Source organism: Falco rusticolus, chromosome 3 (assembly GCF_015220075.1).
Source record: "Falco rusticolus isolate bFalRus1 chromosome 3, bFalRus1.pri, whole genome shotgun sequence".
In the NCBI taxonomy this organism is placed as follows: domain Eukaryota; kingdom Metazoa; phylum Chordata; class Aves; order Falconiformes; family Falconidae; genus Falco; species Falco rusticolus.
Window position 1 is genome coordinate 23,927,606 of NC_051189.1, and position 16,262 is coordinate 23,943,867.

The following is a 16,262-nucleotide window of genomic DNA, read 5'->3' on the forward strand; positions in this document are numbered from 1 at the left end:
TGGCCAGAAGTGTCTTGGATCACAACTGCACCCTAGATATCCTTTCCCCATTACCTTGTGTTTGCTTCCCAGGGACTTAATAGTGATCGTCACCTCCTATACCACGTCTCATCTGGCTACAGCACATACAGCATTTTCAGGCTCATACAATGGAGCCTGTGGGGACGTGCTAGCCCTTGTCTCCTTCTCCACCATGATGGTCTCCTATTTTGCCTTTTGCTCAGTGCAAGGGTTCCCATATATTGATGAAATTTGTCCTAGTTCCAGTCATTACATTTTGCCAGAAGCATGTGGTAATTGGCAAGGCATTACTTTGATTCAAAGGGGAGAGCTCATAAGAACCGTGTTAGATTCCAGATCAGTGAGAGCTTATCCTCTTAACCATATCAAATGTCATCAACCAATTTCAGGCTCACCTAAAGACCTCTGCAACAGTGTGCTTGAATTCTGGGAAACTTTCTGATATACAAGCATCACTGCATCCTTTGTCTTTTCCACACTGAAGAGCATTGGAAATCAGACTCAACCTGCAGGATAAGAACAGCATAAAAGTGGCTCAGAAATAAAACTTTTACTCCTCAGAATGGAGAGATCCCACTAGGTGTGTACGGTAAATGAGCAGACACTTCTCAGATGCCTGTTTTGGGGTCATAAACCTCCTGTCACAAGTGCTGTATTCATCAAGAGACACTTGTCTCCAGACAGAACTAAAAACGTCAACTATGCCTCTCAAAGTGGTACTTCAGTCCAGATTCCCAATCTTTTTCTATCCACTGTGTGCTGCAAGTGCTATATACTATGGAAACATACATGAGGTACTGAGGAAAATAAGGTGAGATACTTAAATTATTTTCTTGATAACCCCAGGAGCTGCAGCATTCAGAAATAATTAACAGTTGAATACCACTGCTATTTGCTTTCTCACTCATTCTGACTTAATATGAAAAAGCACCTCTGTCCGATCCACCATACATATACCCCCCAGTTTAAATGATGGTTGGCTAATATCCAGTGAGCCAAGATACAAGTGGGGAATGCTTACTCCAAGAAAAAAGATTTCAAAACTAGGTAAGAGTCATTATGTATGTGTCCATCTCGGAACAATCTATCTTCCTTGACTATTGATGTTTCAGCAACATCACACCAAACCCTAATGCAACTGGGGTTATTGATTACACCATGTGCAGTGTTTTAGGTTGCTTTCTGCTTGCATTTCATTGAGTAGTACTGACAGAGATCTGTCTAGTAGAAACAGATCACACAACTCTTGTCAGAAGTCAGAGTAAATAAATGTCTTACAGAAAACATCTCCCTTGAACTCCTCCCCACTAGAACTGAACTGACTGTTCCAGCAGACATCTTACACTGTGTACACAGGCAAGATCACTCCCCTGTTTCAGCTAAATATTCCACTTCTTTGGCATTAGTTCTCTTAACCGCAGCCACGGCCTAAGAACTCACATTGAGACATTCACTACTATGGGCCCAAAGTACTTTTCTCATAATTGCTTTCCAAAACACTTTCCCATCGTGTTGGCAGAGCTTTATTATTTGTCCCAGATGTTTTTCTTTGAATTTGGCTGTATTTTTTTTTAATGTTATGCATTCTATCTAACTGAGTCTCTTTTACAAGGTATGCTTCCTATAAAGACATACAGTAGCTATTAGTTAAATTTTTAACATGTGGTTTGTGTTGCCAGAGTCCCAAATGAATTATTCTCTTATTTTGCCCAATTAACACAAAGCAGTGCTTCCCTTTTGCCCTTTTCTGTATATTAAAATTATATTCATATTCTTCTCATCTTTCTCTCATGTTCCAGTATTTTTAAAAGATAATGAGAGAATTTTTCAGGTACTTGTCTGAAGACTTCTAACATAAAATATTGCTATGAAAATAGTTATCACCAGTTGGTGGGTTTTTTAGCATTTGCGAAATGTTTGAGTGAGATCTGCTGATACGTTACACAACCTATCTGAACAGAAAAACAGGATCAATGCATCTGATAAACAAACTAGAAGGTGTTACTCTCCTTCAGGAACTGGAACTCATTTGAACTAGTTAGAATGGAGATCATAGAATCATAAAATGGTTGGAAGGGACCTTTAAAGAATATCTAGTCCAACCCCACTGCCATGGGCAGGGACATCTTTCACTAGATCAGGTTGGCCAAAGCCCCATTCAGCCTGACTCTGAACACTTCCAAAGATGGGACATCCACAGCTTCTCAGGGCGGCCTGATCACGTGTCTCATGACTGTAATCATAAAAAATTTTTTCCATATGTCCAGTGTAAACCCTCTTTTAATTTAAAATTATGCCCCCTGTCCTGTCACTACAGACCTTGGTAAAAAGTCTCTATCTTTCTTTAATAAAAACCTTTTATATATTGAAATGCCACAATAAGGTCTCCCCAGAGCCTTCTCTTCTCCAGGCTGAACAACATCAACTCTCTCAGCCTCTTTTCATAGGAGAGGTGCTCTAGCCCTCTGATTATCTTTGTGGCCCTTCTCTGGACTCAATCCAACAGGTCCATGTCTTTGCCATGGGTGCAGTACTCCAGGTGGGGTCTCACCAGAGCAGAGTAGAGAGGGAGCATCACCTGCCTCAACCTCCTGGCCATGCTCCTTTTGATGCAGCCCAGGATATGGTTGGCTTTCTGGGCTGAAAACACACATTGTTAGTTCATGTACAGTTTTTCATCCACCAGTATCTCCAAGTCTTTCTCCGCAGGGCTGCTATCAATCCATCCACCCGGAAGTCTGCAGTGGTACTGGGGATTGCCCTGACTCAGGTGCAGGGCTTTGCACTTGGATTTTAATTTTATTGCACTTCTGGTTTCTAAAGCAGAAAAAATGTCTGTTTTCCATCAGTCATTCAAAATAACAGATGTACAAGTAGAATTCGTAAGTATGAAATCCATATATATGATAGTCATTGAATACTTATATGTTTCGTATTTTTTTCTCTATTTTTGCATTTATATGAATGTGTTTATCTGATTTTTCATCTGTAAACTTTATGGAAAATAATTTTGAGTCTGACATTTTATATTTATCTGTAATCTTATAATTCTCCAAGTTCCAATTTCTCCACCATTTCTATCTGTCCTATCCTTACTAATATACCAATATACATGATTGCAAATGAACAGTCCTGTATACTTGGCAATGCTTTTTCACTGTAATTGCTCACCTGTATATTAATCACTTGGTTGCAAAGTAGATGTTTAAAGAAGATCTCCACGTCAATTATTTCTAATATTGACAATTCACAGTGTTTTCTTCATTTTCTCCAGCTTCATGTGCTTTCACAAGCTTCCTAACATTTATCCATTTCCAAACTCTGAAAACCTAACGTCAACATCATTCTCATGTTTCAGGTGAGAAAAAAAATATCAAAGCATCATAGACCTCAGCTGGCAAAGTACAGATGCTCTATAGGTCATGGACAAAAGCATTACCAGCTATGTGCCTGCATTAATGAAATCATGTAGTATCAGGATTACAGGGCCCAGCTCTGCCCTCTGCCCCATTCAGCTTTTCCTTTGACCTCAGGGAGAGATGTGATTCAAAAACAAAACCTGGCCTATGGTCCTGAAGCAGTATAAGGTATTGTCTGCACTCCACTGACCTGTGAAAGCCCAGTGCCAAACCTGAAAGAAAAATTCAGCCACCTGAAATTGAATTTAGGCAGATTTAGGCACCAAAACTCCCCAATTCAAAATAATTTTGCAGGAAAGCCACCCAACCCCAATGAATATAAGGTCAGAAAATGCCTCTCTGGTTTTAACCCCAAATGTTCACAAGTGCTTTCAGTGTTATAAAAACTTAGAACTGTCCTGATCTGAGCAATAAGCCAGCCTGGTTTTGAACCAGCATCCTCCAGCCCATAAACTGAGTTCAGAAGCCATGCCACTTCCCCACAAAATCAAGTTTTGCAAGTATACAGAACTGCCAAATGATGACAGATGACAGCATAAAATTAGCAAAGGTGCATGTGGTGACTGTTTATTTAGAATTCATTCACCTAAGGCAGGAATCTTTGTTCAGACTTTTAATTATTACACCAAAAATAAAAAAAAATAAAAAATAAAAAATGAAAAATGAAAAAAAGAAAATGACAGATTCAAGTTCCACACCTTTTGCCACCTGGGGAGGAGACTACAGCCTCTGACTTCCTAGAAGTCCTGCTTTCTTCCACTCTGTTGAGGGACTGGTCAAAAGTAAAGTGAGCTAGGAGTGGAAGCCTTTTTGCTGAAACTGAACTACTGCACAGAAAAGAAGGAAAATTCATGGAATCAGAAAGGCAGTATGTATTTGTACCACAGAGAAGGTCTCAACTGAGATTTGGTCTCTGCTGGCAGTATGAATAAACCTCTTGTGCTGAAGGGTGCAAAGGTACCGTTGTGTGTACTGCTGAGCTCTAACTGATTCTCTCCTGGATACGGTATTTTTTTCACTTGTTCTTCTGAAGTGCCTGATTCCAAACAGAGGTATTTGGGTCCTTAATTAGGATGCTGAGACCTTTACTCCATTGCCGTACCACTGTTACTCTGACGGCTCATGAGCAAGAATACTACACTGCAAGAAAACAAACTGGAAAACAGCATTTGCAGATGTCTAGAAACAATGTACCATCAGATGGAACAAATAAACTTACAAAACCAAATTGCACAGAAAGCTTTGCAAAAACATCAGTTGAAGCTTTTCTCTTAGCAGTTCAGATGTGGAAGCAACAATGCACTGAGTTCCTTGCATCTGTGCTAAAGGACACAACTAACTGCTGGCTAGCAAAACTCTGCCGGATTAGAATCCCACTCCCCTCCCACTGAGAAAGTTCAGAGATAGCAGCAGAACAGAAGCAGACGTAACAGCAAAACGTACTCCATGGCCAGCTATAATTCACCCCTTCTTCTCTCCCTTGCAACTTTTTCTGGAGGAGCACTCCATCTGAGTGAAAATCTTAGTAGCAAAGCCTGGAATAAAAACTGCTTCCACGTACCTTGCTCCCCTTTCAGCAAAGCATAAGGTCTAACCCAAGGGGCTGGCTTGGTGCCCAGCTTCCCCTGGCAGCTCCTGGAGTCCAGGCGCTTCTGCTGAATCTGCAGCCCTCTGTGGCTTCCTGGAGAGCTGTTATTTTTCAGGAGGGAGTAGAGCAAGAAAAAGCCTAAGAAGATGTTGTGTTCTGTAGGTTTTCTGAGGCCCTTACGAATGTATGATATTTTTCCTTTGCACAAAAAATACAGATTTGTTCAGAGTTACGTCCTGGTTATGAAAATTAGTTGTATAGGTAATACAGCAATAGTGCTCGTTTGTAAAAGACATCAAGAGGAGGTAAGAGTGGTATCACATGATCATGTCAAGTATGTGTTCCTCCCAGTACTGATGATTAACTTGTGCACATTAAAAATATTTTAATAAGCTGAAAAGTGGTTTATTTCCTCAATATTTAAGATATACATGGACTGTAAGGGTAAAAAAAAAATGTTTGCTTGAAAGTTAATGATTGGTTTATGATTTATGATAAGGCTATAAATCTCTATGCAAAGAGAAGAGGAGATGAAAGGGAATCACATCCCATTATGAATCCTCAGGCAGACTGAAGACTTCACTTTTCATATCTTGTTTCTTAGCAAAGCAAAAATTTGAGCTTGAAATGGAAAAAGATAAAGCAGGCTCCGACAATTGGATCATCATCATCAACTCTCGAGCTGAGTTACTATGGCAATGGCAGCACTGCTGCACAGCTTTTTCTCACTCTTTCTACCAGTACAACAGCTTTGTAAATGTACATGGGAAATTTCCACCACACACATGCAATGTGTGGCTCACAGAAGCCGCCTACGGTCTCAGGTGCCCTGAAGGCAAGGTGCACCTGAAGGAAGAGGAAATTTGTGTGATTAAAATGTTCAATTTGCAATTTTCCATGGAAACAGACTTGGAGCAGTATGGAAAGGTCCAGGATTCTTCCTGCTCTTTTGTGCCTCAGAAAGGTGTATTCCAGTGCTTAGAAGATATCTTATAAGCACACTGAGCTTTTAATACATGAATTTTAAGCTTTATTTTCAGCTCACTTATATCTCACTTCTCTGAATTATAGATGCCTTGACACTGCCAGGGGAGGATGGTATCATCTTTTGGCAGAGCATAGCTTGGAGCTCTACATAAGTAATGGATCTAATCCTGATGCCAGGTTAATAAATTAGTAATTATAAGCCTTTGTATATGCAACAATCAGTGTGTCAGTACTCACCAGTGTCCCCTTTCCTCTTTGAGGACTAGGTGAATGCATCACCTTTCCTATTACTGATGGTATGTTCTCTGTACTGCTCATAAAAGACACATTTGCTCTTAATTATTTTTGAGACAGTATTTAATATTTATGCTCTAATAGCAAACAGAAGTTCCCAACAGGGATTGAGGCCCTTTGCAGGAAGCACACATGCAAAGGAAATCTTTGCCCAAAAATACTGTTGCTGAAAGCACAGCTCCTGCAAGCTCATGAACTCCTGTTCATGAATCTCAAATGAGCTTCATACCGAGAATTTCATCATCCTCTTTGTAGAAAAGAGGCCTGTTTCACCCACTGCGTAGATACGCATATAGCCCAGATCACAGTCCTACTAATAAATGCATGTCTTTATAAGCACACCTGCTCTGGGGAGCAGGTGAACAAGGTTAGCATGTGTGCATTAATCAATAAGGAGAGTCAACAACAATTACCACAATTAAAGGTAAGGGAGGCAATACAGTAATTATACTATGCAGTGTGTTGCCTGAGAATCGAGTAAGTTTTTAGGTCTCCACATGTTCCATAAAACGCTGTCATCCAGTAATAACGAGCAGAGAACATCTGACGCATTTTGCTATTTATACAGCTATATACATCCATCATATTAGCACCGGTAACATCTGCCCGCCGTTCCGTACCTGGCTTGGTGCCCCAGCGTGAAACCTGTAACACCGCACACGCGTATTTTTAGCGTGTTTATGCTCCTTCTGCGACCGGGGGGCAGGGGGCTGGTTCCCCGGGGCAGCCCACCGCCGGGGGTTGTCGGGGGGATGCGGAGCCGGGGCGGGAGGATGCGACCCCTTCCCGCACCTGCTCGGCGCCCCCGGGGCGGGCGGAGGCGGCGGCACCACGTGTCGGGGCGGGGAGCGGCGGCGGGGCCGGGCCGGGCTCCGCCACCCCCAGCGCCGCAGCGGCAGCAGCGGCAGCAGCAAGGCGGGCGTAGCGCATCCCTCCGGCCCATGCCAGGTGCCCCTCCTCGGCTGCGCGGCGACTGAGGAGCCATGGGGCCCCTGCGGGAGAGCAGCAAGGTGAGGGGATGGGGATGGGGACGGAGGGGGCGGCAGGGATGGCTGCGGGGACCGAGGAGGGCAGGCAAACCCCGGCCCCCCCCCCCGCCCCTGGAGGGGCGGGGGGGGGACCGGGGTTTGCGTACCCCTGCCTCGAAGGTGGAAGGAGGAGGGCGCATCCGAGGGGGCCTTAACATCAAGGTGCCCCTTCCCGAGCAGGAGCAGAAGACGCAGCTGGAGAAGGAGGTGTCCCGCAGCCGCATCCCCCGCCTGGTCCTGCGGCCGCAGCAGAAGGTATCCCCCGCTTCCGAGTCGCCCTTTTCGGAGGAGGAGAGCCGGGAATTCAACCCGCCCAGTTCCTCCGGGGGTTCCGCCAGGACCGTCAGCAGTAACAGCTTCTGCTCAGGTATGGCAGACAGATATCCCCCCCGGCCCAGCCCTGCCCCTGGGGGTCATGGGGGGGGTCCCACCACGCCGAGCCCTGAGGCTTCGCGGTCACCCCCGGACGCAGCATCCCTGTATTGGGCTTGCGTCAGCATCCTGCTTTGCAGATGAAGAAGGGCAACCATTGATTTTTCCAGGGAAATCCAGTATCTGTTCTTTTAATACATGTCCGTAAGCGACACCAGATGTTTCCATTTCAAGTTCAGCTATCCGCTGCTAAAAAGCTGGTGGTTTTACTGCAGCACAAGAGTTGCCTTAAAAAGAAAGATTTGCCTTAAAAACTGCAGCATGGGTTTGAGGCATTTTGAAAAGCCCGTAATCAAAGGGTCTGTTAAACAGGGGAGCTGCTATTACGGGTATCAGACACAGGTCAGATACTGCATTTCCTTTTGGTTGTGTGACGATGATCTCTGTGCATTAATCGGAACAAAATATGCAGGTGAAGTTTTCACTGTCATATTGAATTGAGTTCTGTTTATTTGAGAATTCAGGCCACTCCTGAGAAGCATGTTGGCAGATGTGAGCTGCACATGATGTCTTCTCGACAGAGAGGGCAATGGCTGGGTGATACATCAGAAGTAAATTACTACTCCCCAACTGTAGACCACAAAAGTGTCACTTGCTTTTCAAAATAAGTATATGCCTTTATGTCGGGGACAACTTGAAACCAGATTTCTTTATATTAAATATTTGTTCTGTGTTGAGTGTAGCACAATTTAAGTGCCTCAGCTAGCCGTGAATGACTCAGATACCTACTAGTGGTGACTAACCTTTTAATTCAGTCAAACTCTTCACTACATATGACATCATGCACTTGGATAACAGCACTGAGGGTCGCATCATGAACACCTTGGGCTCTATATGTGTGTGGTAATATGGAAGATATTTTGGTGACTAAACATTTGTTTTTAATGGCGTTTTGGAGAGCATAACATTCTCTGTCTAACTAAAAATCTGAATTATTACAAGTATTTTTGTAATAGTGAATATCAGAGCACGTTCCTAAACTTCCTTTTTGTTTATTCGTAAAGTATTCCAGTTACCAAAGATTTTCCTGGGAACAGCCAGAAACGCTCATATTTATCTCTGTCCTCACTATAGTGGATCAGATATTTTTTTCCAATTCTTTTAAGGAAAAGCAGTCTATTGGACACTGTGTACAAGAATGGTCAGTTTTCCTAGATGAGAAACACAATAGCTGTGTTTGAGCCTTGCTTGGATGGATTTTGCAATTCAGGCACAGCGGAATGATCTATTTGGTTATTGTTTAATGAACAATGCAGAGCATTAAGCAAACAACATACTGTTGTAAGAATGCTGAAGTCTTTTTCCCATGCCTTTGGGATCACTCTACCTTATCTGCTTGAGTTTGCGTGTTACAAAGAAGTAAAATCTTTTGAAGTTTTCTAGAAATATATTATTTTTATGATCTCTCCCAAATGGCTCCTTTTTATCCCGACTTTTTTTTTTCCCTGTGTGTTGACAAGCCTTTCATCCTGGTTGCTGACATTCCTTTTTATATCTTTTGGGTTTATACCATGTTCTTCAGATCTGCTCAACGCAGAGCTGCCAAATACCCTTGCTGTCCCACTGCACTATATATAAGCTGCCTTGAGTCTCAGCAGAGCTTTGTATTTACTCTGGGTGTGTCTGATCTTACGGCTTGATAGTTTTAAGGTGCCTTTCACAGAGATATTCAAGAGTGTGATGGTGGTCTCTTAACCTGCCTCTTATGCACAACTGCTTGTGTTTTTATTTCCTTTACTCATCAGTTATTCTTCCATGAATGCTGCGTTGATTTAGTTTGATTTTTTCCCATACTGAGAGCTTTGTGCTTCTCCAGCTGCCTGCAGCACCCATACAGGTATGCGCTACTCAGTTGGACCGCTGGGAGTCATCAAACCTTATGCAGCCAAGGATCAGCCAAGGCACTGCCCTCCATCCCAGTATGTGGGTTTGTTGTTGATAGGTTCAATGGGTTTTTCACCGTGGTGCAGGTATGACAACAGTCACTGACTTGACTTCCTCATTCCCTGACATTGCTTCCCTTTCTTCTAATTACGATCCTTCTTTATCATAGATAAAATTGAATCTTAGATTGAAATTCCCCAGTGGCTGCAGGTTCCTGTTTCTGGGGAGGGGTTGGCAAAGAACTGTGTGGAGAGGTGAGTGGAGGGGCTGCAGCCCCTAACTTGACTCTCCTGGTGCTTCATCTTAATTGAGAATTGGCATGTGCAGAAAGTGGATTTAAAATTAGCAATAAATTTGGAAAGGATGAGCAGATGAATAGTATTAATAGTAGTGTGATGCAGTATGAAAAAGCTCATGAGTGTTTGGATAAATGTATTTTTTGTAACTTCTTTGTAGCGTTAAACTCCAAAAGGTTCTTGATAAGCAGCAGACAGTGTGAATTGACCCCTGGAATAATTCCTTTCCTCTTTACCTTTCTCTTGACAAGTTGCTCTCTGCCTGTCTTCCTTTATCATTGACACCAAGTGGTCATAATGGGTGGATTTATTTTTCCCCCAGCAGAAATTATTTCCTCGTTTCCTCATCCATTTAAATAGTATTTCCTGGTTGATTCCCTAGAGCTTCTGAGGTTGTCCATTTTCTCTGTGTGCTTACAACGGTCACAACATATAAGTGAAAGCTTGGGTTTCTTCTTGCACTCTAAATGAGAGCAGCAGGGTCTTCTAGGTATCGTTAATGTTGGTTTAGGTAGGGGGAGCCTTTGGGAACCATGGCATTGCTGTGAGCATGGTGGCAACAGCAAAAAATACCACTTGGCAACAGATAAGAGGCCCTGTGTCTTAATGCTTAATTTCTTTTAAAGAAGTTGTTAGTTCTGGCTAAGTTTTAAATTTATGCGATCAGCTCCTTCTTTGTCTTATGTGATTTCATCAGACTCACTTGATGAGGCTGGTCAGTTATTTGCAATTGACTTTGTCAGTTTTGCTTTGTAAGTCCATATGAAACATGGCGAGACTGTTAGTTTTGCCTGTGATATTCCTGATGAAATGTGTTTTTAATACGCTTTGTTTCTGCCAAGTGAACGTGAATGCTCTCTGGATGTTGTGTAGGCAAGCTGAGCCTTTGTGTCAGTATTCACCATGCACAACCCTTCCTTAAAAATCTTACCGCATCTGGGGTCCTGTTTGTCATTTCTTATGGGAACACTTCTCTTCCTTCAGCCACTGCCCTTCTTTGGCTTGGATGTCAGCCACAGAACTCGTGTGATGTCAAACGATGAAAAAGCATTCTCCCAGAAGCTTCGTCTGGCTCAACTGCTACTGAGTGTTTGCACGAATCATGCGTGTTTTCCTCATAAGTTGCACTTGGTTGTGAAGTGGCTGCACACACTTACCTTGTCAGTTGGGTGGATAGTGCAATCTTAAACATCGTGAACAAATCATCTGCTCAGGGGTCCCTGGCAGAGTGGCTGCTGGGCTGCCTTTGGTAATTCCAGTTACAGGGTTTGCCTTGTAAGAAAGAAGATACTTAGGGTGGGGCATTATCCTTGATTTTTGTGTGCATGTCCTTTGATACCAAGCTAGTTGTATATTGGGTCGAAGGCAGCCTGGCCATGCTAAGCTCAGTAACAGTCTGTTAACTTTACATTTTTAAAGGAAGCTAATTTGGTTTTTACTTTTTTCTGGTTTCTGCCTCTGAATAGCTTTTTAAATTTCTCCTTATGAATAGGAAATTATTGCCCCCTTTATAATGATGCCCAAGCTTTCCTTCAGCCTTTCTTCAAGGGCCAGCTGCCTGAATTTCTGCAGGTAATGCAGCGGCACTTTGTTAACTGAGATGCAGCTTTGCAGGAAGCACTTGGGCATTTAATAATTGATTCAGCAAAAGACTCTGTGAGCCAGAGGACCTGTTTCATGCCCTTAGCAAACAATTTCTCCTTCCTCAGGTTTACCTGCAAATCACCTCTTTAACTAGAATGCATAGTACTATGGGCCACGAAAACCAGTAGTGTCTCTGTACATGAATGATTGTGACTCACTTCAACAAAGTTTTCAAACATAGGAGTTGAAGCTTCTTTTGCTTTTCCTTTCAAATTTCAAGATCTGGGTTCAATGCTTATTTTGTAAACTTCTCTTTTAAAACAGTAAAAAAGATTTTTTTAAAATCTTGTTGTTTAAATGCATGACACAATAAATATACAGTCATGGAATCATAAAAATATTTAGGTTGGAAAAGACCTTTAAGATCATAGAGTCCAACCATTAACCCAGCACTGCCAAGTCTGCCACTAAACCATATCCTTAAGTGCCACATCTGTGTGTCTTTTAAATACCTCCAGGAACACTGACTCAACCACTTCCCTGGGCAGCCTGTTCCAGTGCTTGACAAAATTTTTCCTAATATGCAATCTAACCCTCCCTGGCAGAAGTTGAGGCTGCTTCCTCTTGTCCTGTTGCTTGTTACTTGGGAGAAGAGGCCAACACTCGTGTGCCACCGTACTGCGGCTGCACTGTAAAGCCCTGGCATATGCACCCTGCAGCAGGAGTCTCAATGTTACTGTTCCCCGCTCACTTGCCCCTGTGCACAGTCCCCTTGAACTCAGAGATTGTTTTCCAGTTGGCCCAGCTGTCCATGGATGGTGGGGCTGAGTTCGTAGTGCATGTATCAAAAAAAGCATGTAGGCTTTAGGCAGGCTTATTAAAGTCCATGTGAATGTGTGGCTCGTATTGCTAGCCACAGACAAGAAGAAAAGGGTTGTACGGGTGTTACTGGACAAAAAGCTGCACCTTCTCACACTCGGGTAAATAATTTCTTCACTAGAGCATTGAAGTAGTTTGTATTGTAAATCAGTTAGCCTTGGAGGCTACACTATTGAAACGTGTCTACTTAAATATCTATTTCTGAATGGAAAAAGATAGAGGAAAACGTATTTTCAGTATTTTAACAAGTCAACAGATTGAGGCCAGAGAGTGAATGTAAATTACTGAAAATAATTACTCCTATTATCTGTGTGTGCGTGTGTGCATATACATGTATGTACATATATATGTATTATTATGGAAACAGAGAGTTCTTCCATTCTTCTTTCTTGTTATATGAAGAAGTATTTTGTTTAAGTAGTTCCTTACTGGTTTATTTGTATTTTTTTAGTCTGCATTACTGAATCAAAGAGATATCTTAAAAGTGCTCAAATATGTGATGCTGAAAGTTAGCTTCTCTTTCCTGCAGTCCTTGATGCTATGCTTTTCACAGCCTTTTGCCATTTTTTAAAACTTCAGGAGGTCTTTTCCAGTGCACTTGTTTGCAGCACTCTCTAAGGCAGTCGAGTAATCACTGTGATATTAATTTACAGAAACGTTGAAACAAAATCTGCTTTCAAAAATGCATCTGTGGCCTTTGCATAAGGGTGACACTGGTGACATGCTTCCTTTTCTCACTGCTGCTTCCCTGGAGAATTTCCTGCTGGGCTGCCTTATGTGCAATAATTTATTATTGCTTCATATTGTTAACCACCAGTTCTGTTTCTGTGGTGCAGAGATCTGTTCCAAACACGGAAATGAGAAAAGTGCCTAGGTACTAATGAGCAAAGTTTACTCATTCCTCAGTTTTGGGACTTTCACTGCGTCCTTTTCAACTTCACTATTTATTCCCTCTTGGTAAGTAACAATCCTTTTGTTCCTGTGCCGCACAACAACATCTGGAAGCCAAACTATTTGACCTTTTGAATGTTTGTTGTCACCTTTTTATGTATCTGTCAGCACTGTGAACCTTTAAAGCCTGACCTAGAGCCTCCTGAGGTCAGCAGAAGAGTTCCCGTTCTCTTTGGCACATTTTGGATGGTGTCCTGAGAACAGGCAGTACTTCATCCTTTCTAGTGCCCTGTTTATTGCAGCTTGCTGTGTACTATGGACTGAATTCTAAACTATATTGTGTCATTTCTTCGCCACCAATGTGTAATCTAATACTTTTGGATTTAAGTGCTTTTCATGCAATTTTCTATCAAATTGAATATTGTCATGCATATTGAAGAGTGTCACAATGTGTAGCAGGAATGAAACTTTAATCAGAAGTCTTTGATTTATTTTGTATTAAAAGATAATCTTGATGTTTTAAAATAAATTCTACATGACTTGTTTTAACCCTACATTTAAAGGATTAATATATGTCCTTGAAATTTTGGAAGAGTGTTTTGATGTGTATCTATCACCAAATATAGTGAGTGGGTTCTGTGGTGGTGCTAAGTGCCAGTCTGGGCTTGGGGACAGTTTAAAAAGAGACAAAAATGTATAAAATATATATGTATATTTATGCATATATGATAGAATATATGTAGTTTCCTTCCATTAGAAGATAAAATGTGCAACCTTATGAAGTGATTGTTGAAGCTGTGAGGTTCACAGTGGTTTGCTGTCAGCCATGGAGGCAGAGCTGTATGTGAACAAAGGAGTATAATATGTTGTACCATTTGAGGAAGAGCTACAAACTTCTGTGTTGTCTATTGAAGGTATTTAGTGCCAAAAATGGTACTTCAAGATTAGATAGAATACTTATAATTTCTTCCTTTGCTGCATAATGGAATTAAACACATAGAAACACACACAGAGAAACCCATCTATATATACACATATATTTCACATAATGTTAACATTAAATGGGTAATATTTCTTATACTGGATGTAATCAAGGCTCTCCCACCTGAGGTAGCAACAGTGAGGCCTACTAAAGTGCTTAAAAAACCCTACTGAACAACAAGATTCTCCTTTGTCTCTTTTTCAGACTCTTTCTTGTCCTCACCTTTAGTTAAAATTTTACTTTAAAATTTTCAAATAGGGTTCTGTTCTTTGTCATCTTAAGCCCCTTGTCCAAATGTTATCTGTGATGTGACATCAAAGCTCTATGAGCTGTGCTATTCCTAGTACTCTCAGTGCTCTCCTAGTAACAGTACTATTTTTGCTGATATTTTTGCTAGTAAGCCTTTACGCAATTGTTCTACAATACTAATACCATTAGTGGTGCGATACACGTAATGACAAAGCCAGTAAGCCACAATAACATAGTTCTTTTTACAGATGGTTTCCCAGAACTCATGTTGGTCCTGCTTGTTAGTGAGATGTTCAAATTGAAGGAAGATTAGTAGATTTGCTGCCAAAGTCAATTAAAATTTGGTGCTTCAGTGTAGCTTAGCTGTTGTTCAGTCAGATGTCAAGAGCAGATACCTTTAAGGACATGTTGATGAGAAATACTGCATTGTAAAAGATGCCTGAGCTGTAGGAGTGGACCAGTGCATCTTTTTTCTTCTTCCCCTCCCTCTCCTACATAATCTGAGCTGTCACTATTCATACCATGCTGTGGATGAGCAGAAGACCTCTTACTGAATTCAGTGAGCAACTTCCATACTAAATTTTCAGTAGTGACAGTTAATGGTCAGCCTGTGGAGTGTGATGGAAGCAAGGTCATAGGGGCTGGTGAGGAGCAGGTGTAAAAGTTACCTGTACATTAATGATAGGAACCTCAGCAAGTAACAAAAGGAGTTGAAGATGTTTAGTTTTGATTTTGCTTACCTCACTGCTTGGTTAGATTTTATGACTACAACATTAAAATCAATAGTTCCAGTTTGAAAGACTGACTGGGGAAAACAGGGTGGTTCCCAGTTGTGGAATATCTAAAAAATGTAAAAGAAAAGTATGATCTTTAAGCATGTCGGTTGTGCAGGACCTTTGGAGATCATTTCATGCAGCCTCCTGTTTGAAGCACGACTGTTTCCAGCACTGTCACATCAGCCATGGCTTTCTCTATCAGAGTCTAGAAAACCTTCAAGGACAAGAGTTTGCACAGCCTCTCTAGGTGACCTCGGGGAGTGGTGGAGCTGCCAGCCTGCCTTCATTCACAGGCAAAATGGAGCGTAGTTAATTCGAGTTCTGTCTGCAGAGACATGGAGATTAAATGTGGAATTAATTTGCTTAGCGGGATTTTGTATAAGTATGCCTCCTCTCTTTTCCTGACAGGGCTATAGTTTTTGTTGCTCTTCTGCTCTGGTTTAGTGTGCTTAACTCCTGGTAAGACACTTGCCTCATAAGCACATGATATTCTCATGAATTTTATTGAATACCAACCCAAACCAATCTTAAAATAGCTGTAAAATGAGTTTAGAGTTCATCAAAAGGACCTAAACTAGTAGCATTTTTAGGACTCCACTTTTACTAAAGTTAACTAATGATTACTTTTTTCAGCAGTCTGTGATTTTGCAGGTTTTCAGGTGACAAATTGATAATAGCAAATTACTAACCTCATAAACTACATAAAATCAGCTATTGGAATGGCTGCAGTAAAAATGAAATTGTTTAGTACAAACAGGAGCTGAGGAGAATATTCACATTCTTGCTTTAAGCTGTGCTCCCTAAATCATTGCTGGGCAGGTGAGGGTACCTCCAGAGGGCCAGTCAGTGTTGTGATGAGGTAGGAGTTGGACTCCTACCTGTTGAGAGCCTCATGGTGTGGGTGTGAATATGCTCCACTTCTGCCTTTCTATGTGTACTACTCATTTTGTAC

The 16,262-nt window shown here is 41.7% G+C and overlaps 1 protein-coding gene across 3 annotated transcripts in view; it reads left to right on the forward strand.

The window, feature by feature from the left end:
• The first annotated feature begins 7,159 nt into the window (after window positions 1-7,159).
• SYBU (syntabulin) overlaps window positions 7,160-16,262 on the forward strand; it is a 41,404-nt gene continuing 32,301 nt past the window's right edge. For 2 of the 3 annotated variants that reach the window (XM_037381331.1, XM_037381330.1), the window contains exons 1-2: window positions 7,161-7,319; window positions 7,518-7,704. In XM_037381331.1, coding sequence (XP_037237228.1) covers window positions 7,293-7,319; window positions 7,518-7,704 — 214 coding nt within the window. In that variant the 5' untranslated portion in view covers window positions 7,161-7,292. Of the gene's footprint in view, window positions 7,320-7,517; window positions 7,705-16,262 lie in introns of all 3 variants that reach the window. The other variant, XM_037381328.1, reaches the window with a different exon arrangement.